We start from the raw sequence: 14,294 nt of genomic DNA, 5'->3' as shown, positions 1-14,294 counted from the left end.
CAAGGAGGTGGGATGAGGTTAGTAGGTAGATGGGGGTGCGGCTTGGGGGGGGGAGGAAGGGATGGGTGAGAGGAAGAACAGGTTAGGGAGGCGGAGACAGGTTGGACTGGTTTTGGGATACAGTGGGTAGAGTGGAGGAGCTGGGCTGGTTGTGTGGTGCAGTGGGGGGAGGGGACGAACTGGGCTGGTTTAGGGATGCAGTAGGGGAAGGGGAGATTTTGAAACTGGTGAAGTCCACATTGATACCATATGGCTGCAGGGTTCCCAGGCGGAATATGAGTTGCTGTTCCTGCAACCTTCGGGTGGCATCATTGTGGCACTGCAGGAGGCCCATGATGGACATGTCATCTAAAGAATGGGAGGGGGAGTGGAAATGGTTTGCGACTGGAAGGTGCAGTTGTTTGTTGCGAACTGAGCGGAGGTTTTCTGCAAAGCAGTCTCCAAGCCTCCGCTTGGTTTCCCCAATGTAGAGGGAGCCACACCTGGTACAGTGGATGCAGTATACCACATTGGCAGATGTGCAGGTGAACCTCTGCTTAATGTGGAATGTCATCTTGGGGCCTGGGATAGTGGTGGGGGGGGGGGGGGGGGGGAAGAGGTGGGGAGGGGGGGGGAAGAGGTGTGGGGGCAAGTGTAGCATTTCCTGCGGTTGCAGGGGAAGGTGCCGGGTGTGGTGGGGTTGGAGGGCAGTGTGGAGCGAACAAGGGAGTCACGGAGAGAGTGGTCTCTCCGGAAGGCAGACAGGGGTGGGGATGGAAAAATGTCTTGGGTGGTCGGGTCGGATTGTAGATGGCGGAAGTGTCGGAGGATGATGCGTTGGAATGTAAAACTGAGGTTAAAATCAGATCAGCCATATCTTATTGAATGGCAAAGCAGCCTGGAAGGGCATCCTTCCTTGTTTGTACAAAGTCTGTTGGAAAATGAGTGTACATATGTTAAATGCACAAAAGGAACGAGCTGTGCAAATTTACAAGTCATTAAAAGTAAAATGGTGGGCTAACAAAGCCACACAGAGTGCAAGCCAGGAACCACAGTTCCCAATATCAATAGCATATTGATAATGCTACTGGACTTGTGTTCATCCAGCCTCACATTTTATTATCTTGTATTTTGAAGGCTTGATGACTGCTCAAGAGGAATGAGTGCAAATGCCATCATACCAGTTGGGAGAATTGGAATGTAGTTAAATTAAATACATTTGAAATAAAATGCCAGCCTCATGATTAACAGTCATGAACCAACCAAGTTATTGTAAAAGCTTTCAGGGTATGAAATCTGCCAGCCCTACCTGGTCTGGCCAACATGTTAAACCAAACTCAATTCAATGCATTTCACTTTTAACTGCTCCTTGCTGGCTCACTATCACCATCTCAAGTTCAACTAGGGTGACTGTATAAAGGCTAACTTTACATACTACACTGACATCAGAATAGTGAATTAAAGGATATCAAAACCAAACAGAAACACAGGAGCAAGTACTAAAACGACTGCACGCACAATACCAGTACTTAACTGTTTAAAAAAGTCTGGACAAAGCTGGATCCTTTTCTCTCAAAAGGACATAATAAAAGAGGCAAGCTGATAGGTGCTTTGAGACCAGAGTGGAACAGAAATCTCCTTGATTGAATAGCCTTTTTGCTTGTTATACCAAAGAAAATTGAATATTAATCAATCAATCAATCAATCAGATATATATATATATACACACACACACACACACACACATACATACATATTGATCACTTAAAATATATAACTGTCCAGGTTCCATTCAAAGAGCTTTACAGAGACTCAATGTTCAGTTCATTAAGTAATAACTTCTCTGAATTAGCATTCAAGAAGATGGCAAAATGAAAGAAATTTAAAGAACATAGGTAGGTAGGTCAGAAGCATATAGAAAATAGACTTGCCTACCCCAACTATGTGCGTTTGATACTCAGCTATAAACAGGAAAAGAAACAAAACTAAAAAGAAATCACAGATAGGAAATGAAATAACTGCACAAAGGCAGGTATCCCATCACTAAGTCTCTCTTCGGCTGGCCAGCCCAGAGTCAGTTCCCTGAACTGACAAGATTCTAGTCACCTGCGTATGTTGGTCAGACTCAGGTTATATTGGCTCAGGTTAACAACCCCAAGCAAGGATATTGTAATCAACAAGATCCAGCTGGTTCCAATCACTACAGGAAGGTGTCGTAAATATTAAAAACAATCTGTTAGTATCTGAAACAACAAAACAACTGATTCCTTCATCAGGAGCTCTATCTGAAAGGGAGAAAGATTAGGAATTCAAAGTTCATTGGCTGTAATTTTCTAACGATTCATTTTAAATGATTTGTATCATAAAGTCATAGAAAGAGGCCTACAAAGAATTCTTATGCATTTGCCATGAATGCCAGTCTATGTAAATAGTGTTTAAATATAATGTAAATGCTATAAAATGATGGATGGAAAGGAAAATAGAAAAGAATGGGGTAAATTATGTGTTGAGAAACACATGAAAAATTAATTCAACTTGCTCAAATAGCAGTGTCAATAATTTCCTTTGATATGGCATTTACACAATATTCTACACTTCTGTATTAGTTCCTGAAAAATTGAGTAAAAATTCAATCTTATCAAGAAATGCTTCTGGGTGCAAATAGTGGTGATGAAGTAACAACAGATCTAGAAGCAATGTGCAAAATTTCTAATTAAAAGCTCTGCCAAATAAAAAGAAAACATACATTTGGCTGCATCAGGTGATAACTTGTCTGTTGTCCAAGTTATTAGACTCGGCTATAAATTGCTCTGCAAACAAAAAATCGTGATATGGATTTCATGAAATTATAACAAAACCAGAGGATTTGGGTGCATATGGTTGTATGTGAAAGGATTAATTATATGTTTCCTCGAGGAACAGCTTTCTGTAAAAGAAGGAATATGATAGTGACATGCAAGGTTCCTGGAATTTGTCCTCTCCTACCATGCACTGTAAACTATTATTGTTTAATAAAATGAATTAATTGCCTAATCATAAGAGAGTACATTACATCTTATTACGTTGTTGCCCTGGTGACCACAGCCAGAACTGGAGGCAAGCGCATGGAGCACTTGAAGTGAAGCACAGCAACAATACAGTGTTATAGGTGAGGCACAAGGCCAACCCAGAGAGAAGGTCACCAGTGACAAAAAGCCATAAATGACAGACTTCAAGGCACCAGGCCGTAAGCAGTGAAAAAACTGAAAAAGCACAGGAGAAATCCCACAGCAGATAATGCAGCGAGCAACAATCGAAAAAAAAATCAATGACCCACTGTGTGTAATAAATGCTTATAGATGAGAAAGCTCTATAGAAACTATGCAAGAAAGTGCAACTCATACAATACACTGCAGAAAGGGAAAGCCCATTGGAAAGCGGGAAAAAAAAAGTGCATTGGAAAGAAAAGAAGCATTTCCTCTCCATAGCCCACATAGCAAATACACCAATGATGGGAGATGCCACACCTTTAGAGGACCCCAACCAGACTTTATTTTGGTTACAAATGCACCACTGGTTTGCTAGATACCCAGTCACTCCAGACCTCAATACAAAACCACAGACAAGGTCATTGCATTAAGACAAAATGCTGTGGCCGCTGGAAATCTGAAACAAGCCGAGAATGCTGGAGAAACTCAGCAGGTCTGGCAGTACCTCTGAAGACAGAAGCAAAACTAATGTTTCAAGTCCAATATGACTATCTTCAGAGCTGAAAGATGTTAGAAAAGGGTTTTTTAAAAAATAATTTAGACAAAGGCCCAGACAAAAAGACAAAGGGATTGTTAATGGTGGAGGAAAGGGAAAAGAAATGTAAAATAAGTGTAAATTAAGTCAAGGCTGTTGGCCAGGAGCAGGGGAGTGGGGCAGCTGGGGAAGAAAATGTAAGAAAAAAAGAGGACAGACATGAAGTGGTCAGCTTCTAAAGTTACTGAATTCAATGCTGAGACGAAAGTACTGCAGATGCTAGAAGTCTGAAACAAGCACAGATAAGACTTGAGAAAGTCAGCGGGTCTTATAGCATCTGAACAGAAGGAATTAATTCTGTCCTCCGCCTGGTACAATATTCCAACAAAGCACAACACAAGTTTGAAGGACAACACCTCATCTTTTTAGGCATTTTACAGCCACTCGGCCTCAATATTGAATTCCAAAACTTCAGGAGCCGACCATTTTATGTCTGGTGCCCACATTTATTTTACATTTTCCACACCCCTCCACACTCACTCTTAACTGTTCATTGATTAGCTTGTCCTTTCTAGAGAGGACTCAGTCGTCCCTTTGACATCTTAACTTGCATAGATTTTACATTTCTTTTGCCAGCATTAACAATCACTCTGTCCTTCACACTGGGTCTCTGCGCTTGTCAAAAGTTGAAAGAAAACAATTTCTAGTCCTGAAGAGTCATTCTGGGCTTCAGTCAGAAGTTGCCAGACCTGCTGAGTTTCCCTGGCAAGGTCAATTTTTTTGTCCGCGGTCGAGAATGATGACCACTTTATAAAGTTCCCAAAGATACAAAGTGTCTTGGTGAAGCCTAAAGCAGAGCATCAATACATGATCGAATAGATCAAAGTTCAAGAAGAGTCAGCCATCTCCCACATGGTAGGGGTCACCTCAACAACAGGAAACTACCACATTCCGACATCGGGGTCTGGAGTGTTGCAACAGCTGAGGTCTGGAGCAAGACTTTGGTGCTTGCCGACAAGGCAGCTGGTGAGCCAGGCAAAACTGTAGTCTTTGGGAGCATTGGGGCATCATCAAGGTCCAGAGTGGTCGGTGGCAAGAAGGTTGGTGAGCCTGGGTGAGGCTCTGGCAGTTGGTGGTGAGACGGCAATATGGAGCAAAGTGAGCCCAGTGCAGAGGACAGACCGTGCCAGGTGTGGGGGACAGATGGAGCCCAGCACGGGGGAGAACATGCCCAGCATGGGGGGAAAAACGTAGCCACTGTAGGGGAGAACCTGCCTAGCACAGGGTCTAGAACATGCTCAGCACAGGGGAGAACATGCCCAGCAACGTGGGAGAAAATGCCCAGCACAGGGGAGAGAACGTGCCCAGCAAGTGGGACACAGCACGCCAAATGCAGGGGAGAGATTGAGCCCAACACGGGGAAGAACGTGCCCAGCACAGGGGAGTGAGAATGTGCCCAGTGCAGGGGAGAGATTGTGTCCAGTGCAGGGGGGAGACCGTGTCCAGTGCGGGGGAGAACGTGCCCAGTGCAGGGGGTGGGAACATATGCCCAGCACGGAGCCGGGGAGAATATGCCCAGCGCAAGGGGGAGCATATGCCTAGCGCGGGGGGGAGCGTATGCCCAGCGCATGGGAGAATATGCCCAGGAGGGGGTGGGGTGGAGAATATACCCAGCACAGGCGAGTATATGCCCAGCATGGGGGAGAGATCAAGCCCTCAAGGGAAGAATGTATCCATGCGGGGAAAGCTGAGTGTGGGGCTGTCTGCAAGCCCGTGGCTTGGCAAGGACTTCAATGCTGAACTTTGAACTTTATTTCTTTATTTTTTCTACATTCTACTAGGTAGAACTGAAATGTTAAACTTTTCACTTATTTACTTTTCTACTGCCTCTAAGATTTTGTACCTTAAATGGTGTCGGGAACTGCAACATTGTACACTTTTCACTGTACTCCTGTATTTGAGTACATGTGACAATAAAACTTAATTCTAAAACTCCAATTCTGATAGAGTCTAGCCATGCTAAAGGGATGCTGATCTAAAAGCCCTGTTAAGAGCAGTCACATAATGCATTAAGGCCTTTGATACTCACAAAGGAAAGCTCACAGGTAGTTTCCTAAAATCCTGTGCTGGGACAGCCAATATATTCTTGCAGTTGACACTGCAAAGACGAACACTGCAGAAAGGAAAAGTCTCTTTCTCAGGAATATTCAGAGCTCCAAGGTCACAGTGAACTATTAGCTAAGGAAACCTATCTGTTACAATTAATGAATGATGATTTTGTGGCAAAATAGACACAAAGAGAAAGAATGACCGTTTTCCTGTAAGTTTGCAGAAGACTATCAGGAAGAAGCCGAATTTATTAAGGGTGGATATACTTGCACAATAAGGATAAGCTTTTGAGAAATGGCTTGGAAACACATGAAAGGAAATAAGTTTGCCATCCTGAACACCACAGCGCAATGCAAGAAGATTTTACAGTCCCTGCATAGAAGATTATTTCCTCACCAGCAATGATGCCCTTCTACCTTTTGATGGAGTTTCAGAAATGTACCTGTCTACAGAAAAGCTTACATTCTTCGAGGTCTCTGCTCATCATTCTAGACATGATAAGAGAGTCTATGCATGCTACATGCCCTCCAAGAGAGCTGTAAATACCCCAAGATTGTGGGCAGGGTCAGGTAGGAAATGAGAGAAAAGTTAAATGCTCATGGTCAAAAGTTAATTATTAAAAATGTAAAATAATTTTAGTTACTGAACATGTGTGAAAAGAGCTGAGGCATAGTTATGTCGTTTCTAGTACTAGCGTCTGAATTTGAATCTCCAAAGAGCTGTCCTCTCTTCCCATGTTGTATAAATGGCTATAAATATTTTCACATGGTTGAAGACCCCATTTTACAGCAATGGCCTTATTTGTTCTTGGATGTATGTAATATTGGCAATGTCAGCATTACCACCCAAACCTAACTCTCCTTGAGAAATCAGTGGTGAGCACCTGCTTGAACCATTGCAGTCCTTGTAGTGTGGTTATAACAAATGATGCAGTGTCAAACAAGCTGGTGGGTGTGTTTTGGATGGTTAGGACCTGCTCTTGAATCCACAATATTTATATGACTATTCCATTCTGATCAGTGGTACCAACCAGGATGTTATTGGTGGGGGATTCAGCGATTGGCAATTCCATTGAATATCAAACACAGACATTTCCATTATCTCTAATGAGGGATATTCATTTACTGGCATGTCTGTGGTATGAAGATTAATTATCATTTGCAGCCAAAGCCTAGATGTTACCATGAAAGAAAAACAAACTATTTGTGTCTGTGACATGCATAGAACATTGCTCCATCATAAAAACTGAAAGAGCAGCCCATGCTGCAAATCAGGAACAAAAACAAAATTGCTGGAAAAGCTCAGCAGCTCTGGCAGCATCTGTGAAGGAATGCTGCCAGACCTGCTGAACTTTTCCAGCAACTTTGTCATTGCTCCATCGGAAATGGCTCCATCCCCTCCCCTTTAACTTGCCTGTCTCCTCTGCACCTATCTTGTCCTCTATCCATCTCCCACCCGCCTCCCCCTCTCTCCTAATTTATTTCAGAACCCTCTCCCCCTCCCCATTTTCTGATGAATGGTCTAGGCCCAAAATGTCAGCTTTTGTGCTCCTGAGATGCTGCTTGGCCTGCTGTGTTCATCTAGCTCTAAACTTATCCCCACCTAAAGCCTTATTTTGGAGGAAAGGTCATTTAAATGTCAGTGTAAGGAAATGATACAATCCATTGTTATATCAACACTTAAAGCTTATACTATCACTGAATATCCTACCTCAATGTAGTTTGGTTACTGTTGAGCAGAAACTTAACTGAGGCAGCCATACAAATATTATGACTAGAAGGGGAAGTCAAATGCTGGATATTTTATCACAAATGTCTCCCTACCATCTTTCTGTCATTTACAAGGCACATTCAGGAAACTGATGGCATGCTCTCACTTGCGTGGGTGAGTGAAGTTTCACCAGCACACAAGAAGTTTGATGCTATCCAGGCGTGATCAGCTCCTTGCAGTATCTTAAATATTCACTACCTTCAACATCCAATGCAATGAGGCCACAGTGTGTACCATCTAAAAGATGAACAGCAGTGGCTCATTGAGGCTCATTCAGCAACATTTTCTAAACCTATGACCCATTCCAGCTAGGAGGACAAGGAAAATAGGCATGTAAGAACTCCGTCACCTGTAATATTCTGACCAAGTAGCACAACACGAACTGGAACTGTCTCATTGTTTCATCATCACTGCTGGGTCAAAATTTTGAAGCTTGCTCCTGGTAGCAGGAAGGTTGGGAGATGGTCTCTTATCAGCAATGGTGACTGCCTGGCTATTTAATGGCATGAATTTTACCTAACATTTATCAACCCTAGCTCGGCTGGTATCCAGGTCTTGCTGCAAGCATAACTTCTTCAATGATATCAAACTGCAACCTGTGACACACATTACAGGGATCTTAGGATGTAGGTGATGTCAAGCCAACACTGTAACCTTCATTCAACACAAGGAATTACATGCACAATGCCAGTCTTTTCCAACAATACATTGGATTAGTAATATTGAGAGCGAGGCCCGCTTCTTTACATCTTGTTTTAAACCACTTGCATTGAATTTCTATCTTTTCCAACTTCATCTTTTCTGTATGATCATCCATCTTTTCATTCTTACAATTATACTTCTAAACCATTACCCCATTATTGTGCGGCATACAAGGAATGAGCTAGATTTCTCACAATTAGCTTTTTAAAATATGTGCACGTTACATTAGCATTTATCGGCCCACTAATTTCTCAACATTTGAACTGAATGATAGATCAGATTCTCATGGTCAGAACTGGTCTCGACACCTGTGAATGACAAACTTTTCAATCTGTTGATTTGAATATAACTGAGAAAAGACACACTTTGTTGAAGCATTTCATTTGCACTTATCAGGACAAGTCATAAGAGGACCAAGGTAAAGGGAAAACAACATTTAGACTGGGTGTGAGGAGAGTGCTGATTGGTTGGAAGTAGACTCCGATTGGTCAAGGCATTGTCCTGGAAAAGGAACTGGTGAATGGTGGTTACTAATTTTGTTGAGTTGAAGCTAGTACCGTATTATACATATTCTCCCTGTCTGCAGGGGTCAGGGCCCTCTATATAAAATGTGCAGCTTCTAGTAAACGTGAGTGTTTCACGCTGCGAGCTGACTGACAATCTTAAATTGGTTGTCAGTACTATTCTTCACACACTCTGGGTTATTTAGCAATTGCTATCCAATTGTCCCACATCTAATGTTGGACATTGTGTTGTGAATTTTGCAAGCATGGGCTGGTTGATTATCATCATAACTCTACTGGTTGCAAACAGCCAAAGGGATATGCTGTTGAACACAAACTGCCAGTTTTTGAGACATAGGGTCTAAATACCTAGCATCACAACACACATTGCACCTTATTCATTATTCATGTTTGTGATAGGCATAATCTGTCTTTGGCATGACCCATATTGCTATTGTATAGTATTAGAATGAGATAGCTATTCATTATGATATTAATTCCCAACATTTCTCTTACATTTTCTTGCTGGATTTTTATGGTTCAATCACAGCTTTAATAGCAATAGTTGAAGTTCACTATAAAATTTACAGCTTGTAGGGCACAGGAATTTACCACTTAGCTCTGGATCCTGTTCAGATATTCAATAAAATCACGGCTTATTAGCGATAGAATCACATTGCACTTTTGCCCCTTATCTCTCAATTCCTTCGATTAACAAAAGCCCATCAGTCACAGCTTTAAAATCAAGAATAAATTTAGCATCAAATGCTGTTTGCAAAAAAATAAAGTTCCAAACTTCTACCCCTCTTTTACATGAAGAAATGAATGATAATTTCAGTTTTGAAAAGTCTCGCTCTAATTTTATAGTTCATGCCCCCTCATCCTCGAATCCTCCCCCATCAGAAATATTTTCTTTCTACATACCTTATTTGTTCCCCTTATATTTAAGACATTTGTTCAGATAATACCCTTAATCATCTCAATTCCAGAAATTACAGCTCTACTTCCTGCGTTCTTTCCTTGTTCTTTTAACTTTGGAATTATTGGTGAGGCCAACCCAAAAGGACCGGCGTGGATTTTTTTGACAGACTTTGAAGTCATCGTATCTGAATCAAGTGGAGGTTCTGAGTCTGAATTTGTTAGCAGTGAGGCCAGTGAGAGCACCAGCCACTGAATGGCTGCCTCCTCAATCAGGTGGTATCATTTCAGAGATGTGCCAGCCAACCAGTAGCTTACAGCAATACCATTGGGAGGTAGTGCATACTGATCAGACTACAGGCATGGCACAGGTTCTAGGTGGCAGGAGTGCTGCACAAAAGTAATTCTGGGAGCATCACAGAAGGGACAGGAGGGAAAGCAAATAGGGAGGAGTGAGAGATGCGAAGGTCATGTTAATAAGGTAAAGAATGCCAAGGACTTGTGGAGGAGACCAACTGGGAAAGGGGAACATTGAGGCAGTCAGACCTGCTTCTTGTTTCCTGCCCACAGCCTGAGCAAGCTAATGTCCTTGATCTCCTGCCGTTCACCTCAAAATGATAAGGTTGAGAAAGAGCTCTTCAGTGGCCGATAATTGCCCACTTAATGACCATTTTTTTGGTCAGGGCAAGTGAGCTGGCTTATACCTTCAGCCTCCTACTTATAACCTTTTTGTCAGGTCAAGAGGGGAGGCAGAAAGTCAGTGGGTAAGACATATAGAATTTTATAGACCCGTCTGCTAATAAACCCAGCAAACTTGTAAAATTCTAGCCTATTATATACCAAACAAATTTAAGGCAAATCTGAAATAAATTGACTGTTGAATGGTGCAGGCAAATGCAAACTGTAGGAAACAAAATAATTTCAAATAACAGGGCTATTTTGTTTGAATTTAAAACCAAAAAATCTATCCTGGGGGCAGATAATATGCACCATTGTATGGTGTAGAGTAAACATTGGTACCTTTGAAGAGGATACAGATCTACATCTGACCCTCTATGGACATTGATCCCACAAGGTTTGATGGGAAGTGATGGCTAGTGGTTACACCAAGAGAAAAACAATCCAGAGGCCCAAGCTAATACCCTGGTGACATGAGTCTCAAAACAGCAGGTGGTAGATTATAAAATCAATTAATAAATCTACATTTAAAAGCCAGTTTAATCATTGATTGTTATGGAAGTCCAACTGGCTCACAGGCATCATTAGGGAAAGAAAATCTGTCAGTCTGACCTACACTAGCCTAAATGTCACTCCAAACTCAAAGCAATGCAGGTGGCTCTGAAGTAGCCTAGTTAGATATTCAGATCGACGACAATGAGGAAGGTCAGCAAATATTGGTCTGCATCCCATAAATTACTTGTTTAGAATTCTTTACTCTCTGCTTGTAAACATGATAGCAGCTATGTTTGAAAGCGTGATTAATCAGACTTTGCTAGCTTCTGATCATCATGGCATTAGGACCATGTAATTCAGGTTCTATTGTGACTAGAGGTGTTTCTGAAGTACAAACCAACCGTGTTACCACTCAAGCACAGCACTGCCTTCATGTCTACAGTTCCAGCTTCCTTTGGGAACATGCATTAATCATTTTTCGAAATGCAGTCTGCCAACCTCCGCAGATATGTCTGAGCAAGCACTGACAAGTAACCACAGAACATATTTTATGCAGCTTGGGCTTCAGGAACCCCTTTACTCATTTTTTCCTTTCTTCTAAGATTGTCACCCAGAGCAGTTCCTATTTTGACACCCATTTGGTGCCTTCAATGGTGCTGGGAGAGTATGAACTGCACCGATCAGAACAAAAACACATGTATAACTTGAGAAAAGATCAAACAGAAATAACACTGAACAATTCTTAAAGAGCACTTCTGGTCATCCTGTTTTAGGAGGACATTATTAAACTAGAAAGGATTCAGAAATAATACCAGGATGTTACTGGGAATGGAAGGTTGGAAATACAAATATTGACTGGAAAGACTGGGACAGTTTTCACCGGAGCTTAGGAGGTTGAAAAGTGACCTTATTGAGATTTATAAAATCATGAGGGACATAGATGAGGTGAAGGACAAGTCTTTTCCCTCATGTGGGGGAGTTCAAAACCATGGGGCATATTTTTAAGATTTAAAAAGAGGAGAAAGATTTAAAAAGGACATGAGGGGCAACTTTTTACACAGACTGTAGTTCATGTGTGGAACAGAGAAATTGGTGGATGCTGGTACATTTACAACAGTTAAAAGACATTTGGATAAGTTAATGATTAGGAAAGATTTAGAGGAGGGACCAAGCACAGGCAGGCAGGACTAGTTTAGTTTGGGAACACGGTCGATGTGGATTATTTGCTGTATGACTCTATTAGAAAATCTGAACATCTGCTAGAGATACAAAACTTGCAACTAATGATGTGCTGGCACATTGGCCAGAAAATTGTGAAAGGTAAAACTTCATGACTTCTGGATAAAGAGTTTGCAACTATTTCCAGAATTACAGGTCATCATCCTTTCTGTTGTGTCCCTTGAATTGGTTCACAGAGATTGTAACAACAAAATCAACTAATGAGTTGAAAGCCATGCAAACAGGAACTCATACACAACAATGGCTTCTTTATTCTCCTTGCATTTTAGAATCAGTCAACAATAGGGGAGATGTGCACATTTACCACATTTTCAGTCAATAGAATGAAGATTCATCTGTTTCTACAAAGAGTGTGCAATCTGGCACACCAGGTTACCACCTAGGCAGTAAATATTGACTTCGACCCCTCTGCATTGACATGCAGACAAATCAATAGGACAAGAATATAGGTGTTAGTTTATTTGAAAAAATTACTGTGCCTCATTTCAACTCCAACACATTTAATAGCAGACCAATGCACACCTACCTGCACACTAGTCAGGGTTGTATACTGGTAAGCCTTTATTACAAGGTAGTTGGCTTCTATATCTATTAATCCCAAGATCATGTACTTCCACCATCTTCGTTTTAATATTGCCAACAGATTCTCTTCCCCTGTCAAAAGACAAGACCATCAGATTACAAGTGAAACCAGTCATTATGAAAAAAAAATTGCTATGGTTTAATTTTTTTAGTTGCAAAGAATCCAGCAATGTTGTTTAATGAGGCCATATATTCCTCTGTTCATCAAATTAGTAACAGCCATGAGATTGGTGTGAACACAACTAGGGTGCCTGTGATTTTGTCTTTGCTTACAACACACGAGGTACCAAGTACACTGCTATGGGGTAAGCTTGAAAGATTTAACACGCGCATCACACATACATTGAAGTGGCCAGCTTTTCTCTTATTCCACTATCACATTTTTGCATTGAGATTTATGGAAAAACAATAGTATCTTAATCTGATTGAATATATATGTATTGATACAAAACAAAAATTATTACTGCTGCAATTGTCAAATGTCATTGATTCAGGAAATTCAAAACTCTTAGTTTTATAGTCTCAGATTAAGTCATTTTGATCAGCCAAAGGAGAAAGTGAAAAATTTACTCATTGAAGAAACCAAACTAAACTTGTTTGGTTATTGTTATGTGGAACTCAAAATGATAAAATAATAGCAGGAAATAATCCACATAGGAATTAGGAAGGCTAAAAGGGGCCATGAAATGTCTTTGGCAAACATGATTAATGAAAATCCCAAGCATTTTATACATAGAAAAAAAGAAAGACTGTAGCTAAGGAATGGGGCAAAGGAGGGAATTTATGCATGGAGCTGAAGAAGTGGGTGAGGTCCTTAATGAATACTTTGCATCAATATTCACAAAGGAGAAGGGCATGGTGGATCATGAGTCTCAGGAGGAGTACGTTGATATCCTGCAGCATGTCAATATGAGAAAAGTGCTTTGAAAAGCATTAAGATAGACAAGTCCCCACGGTCTGATGGGATCTATCCCAGAATGCTGAGGGAGGCAGATGAGAAAATTACTGGGGCCTTGTATGAAATCTTTATATCCTCTTTAGTCACAGAAGAGGTCCCAGAGGACTGGAGAATAGTCAAAGTTGTTCCTTCGCTTAAGAAGGGCAACAGGGATAATCTGGGAAATTACAAGCTGGTGATCTTTATGTCAGTGGTATGGAAATTATTCAAGAAGATTCTTCGGAATAGGATTTACTCTCCTTCGGAAAAAAATAGGCTTATTTGCAGTAGGCAGCATAGCTTTGTGTGGAGAAGGTCGTGTTTTTTGAGGAAGTGACAAAGATGTTTAATGAAGCCAGAGTGATAGATGTTGTCTATATGGATTTTAGCAAGGCCTATCACAAGGTTCCTCATGGCAGTGTGATACAAAAGATGAAGTCACATGTTATCCATGGAGGGCTGGTAAGATGGATACAGAACAATTTTAGTCACAGAAGACAGAGAATAGCCAACCATGGAAGGGTGTTTTTCTAGTTGGAGATCTGTGGTCAGTGGTGTTCTGAAGAGATCAATGCTGGGACTCCTGCTGTTTGTAATATATATAAATGATTTAGAGAAGTATATGGGTGAACTAGCAAGTTTGCAGAAAACAGAACGAT

The 14,294-nt window shown here is 41.3% G+C and overlaps 1 protein-coding gene across 1 annotated transcript in view; it reads right to left on the bottom strand.

The window, feature by feature from the left end:
- slc35f1 (solute carrier family 35 member F1) overlaps window positions 1-14,294 on the bottom strand; it is a 422,044-nt gene that overhangs the window by 96,555 nt on the left and 311,195 nt on the right. The window contains exon 3 of the mRNA XM_048531060.2: window positions 12,643-12,770. Coding sequence (XP_048387017.1) covers window positions 12,643-12,770 — 128 coding nt within the window. The remainder of the gene's footprint in view (window positions 1-12,642; window positions 12,771-14,294) is intronic.

The sequence above is a fragment of the Stegostoma tigrinum genome, chromosome 4, assembly GCF_030684315.1.
Source record: "Stegostoma tigrinum isolate sSteTig4 chromosome 4, sSteTig4.hap1, whole genome shotgun sequence".
Lineage (NCBI taxonomy): Eukaryota > Metazoa > Chordata > Chondrichthyes > Orectolobiformes > Stegostomatidae > Stegostoma > Stegostoma tigrinum.
The sequence above is the reverse complement of the archived record's forward strand: the minus strand, read 5'-3'. Positions and strand labels throughout refer to the sequence as shown.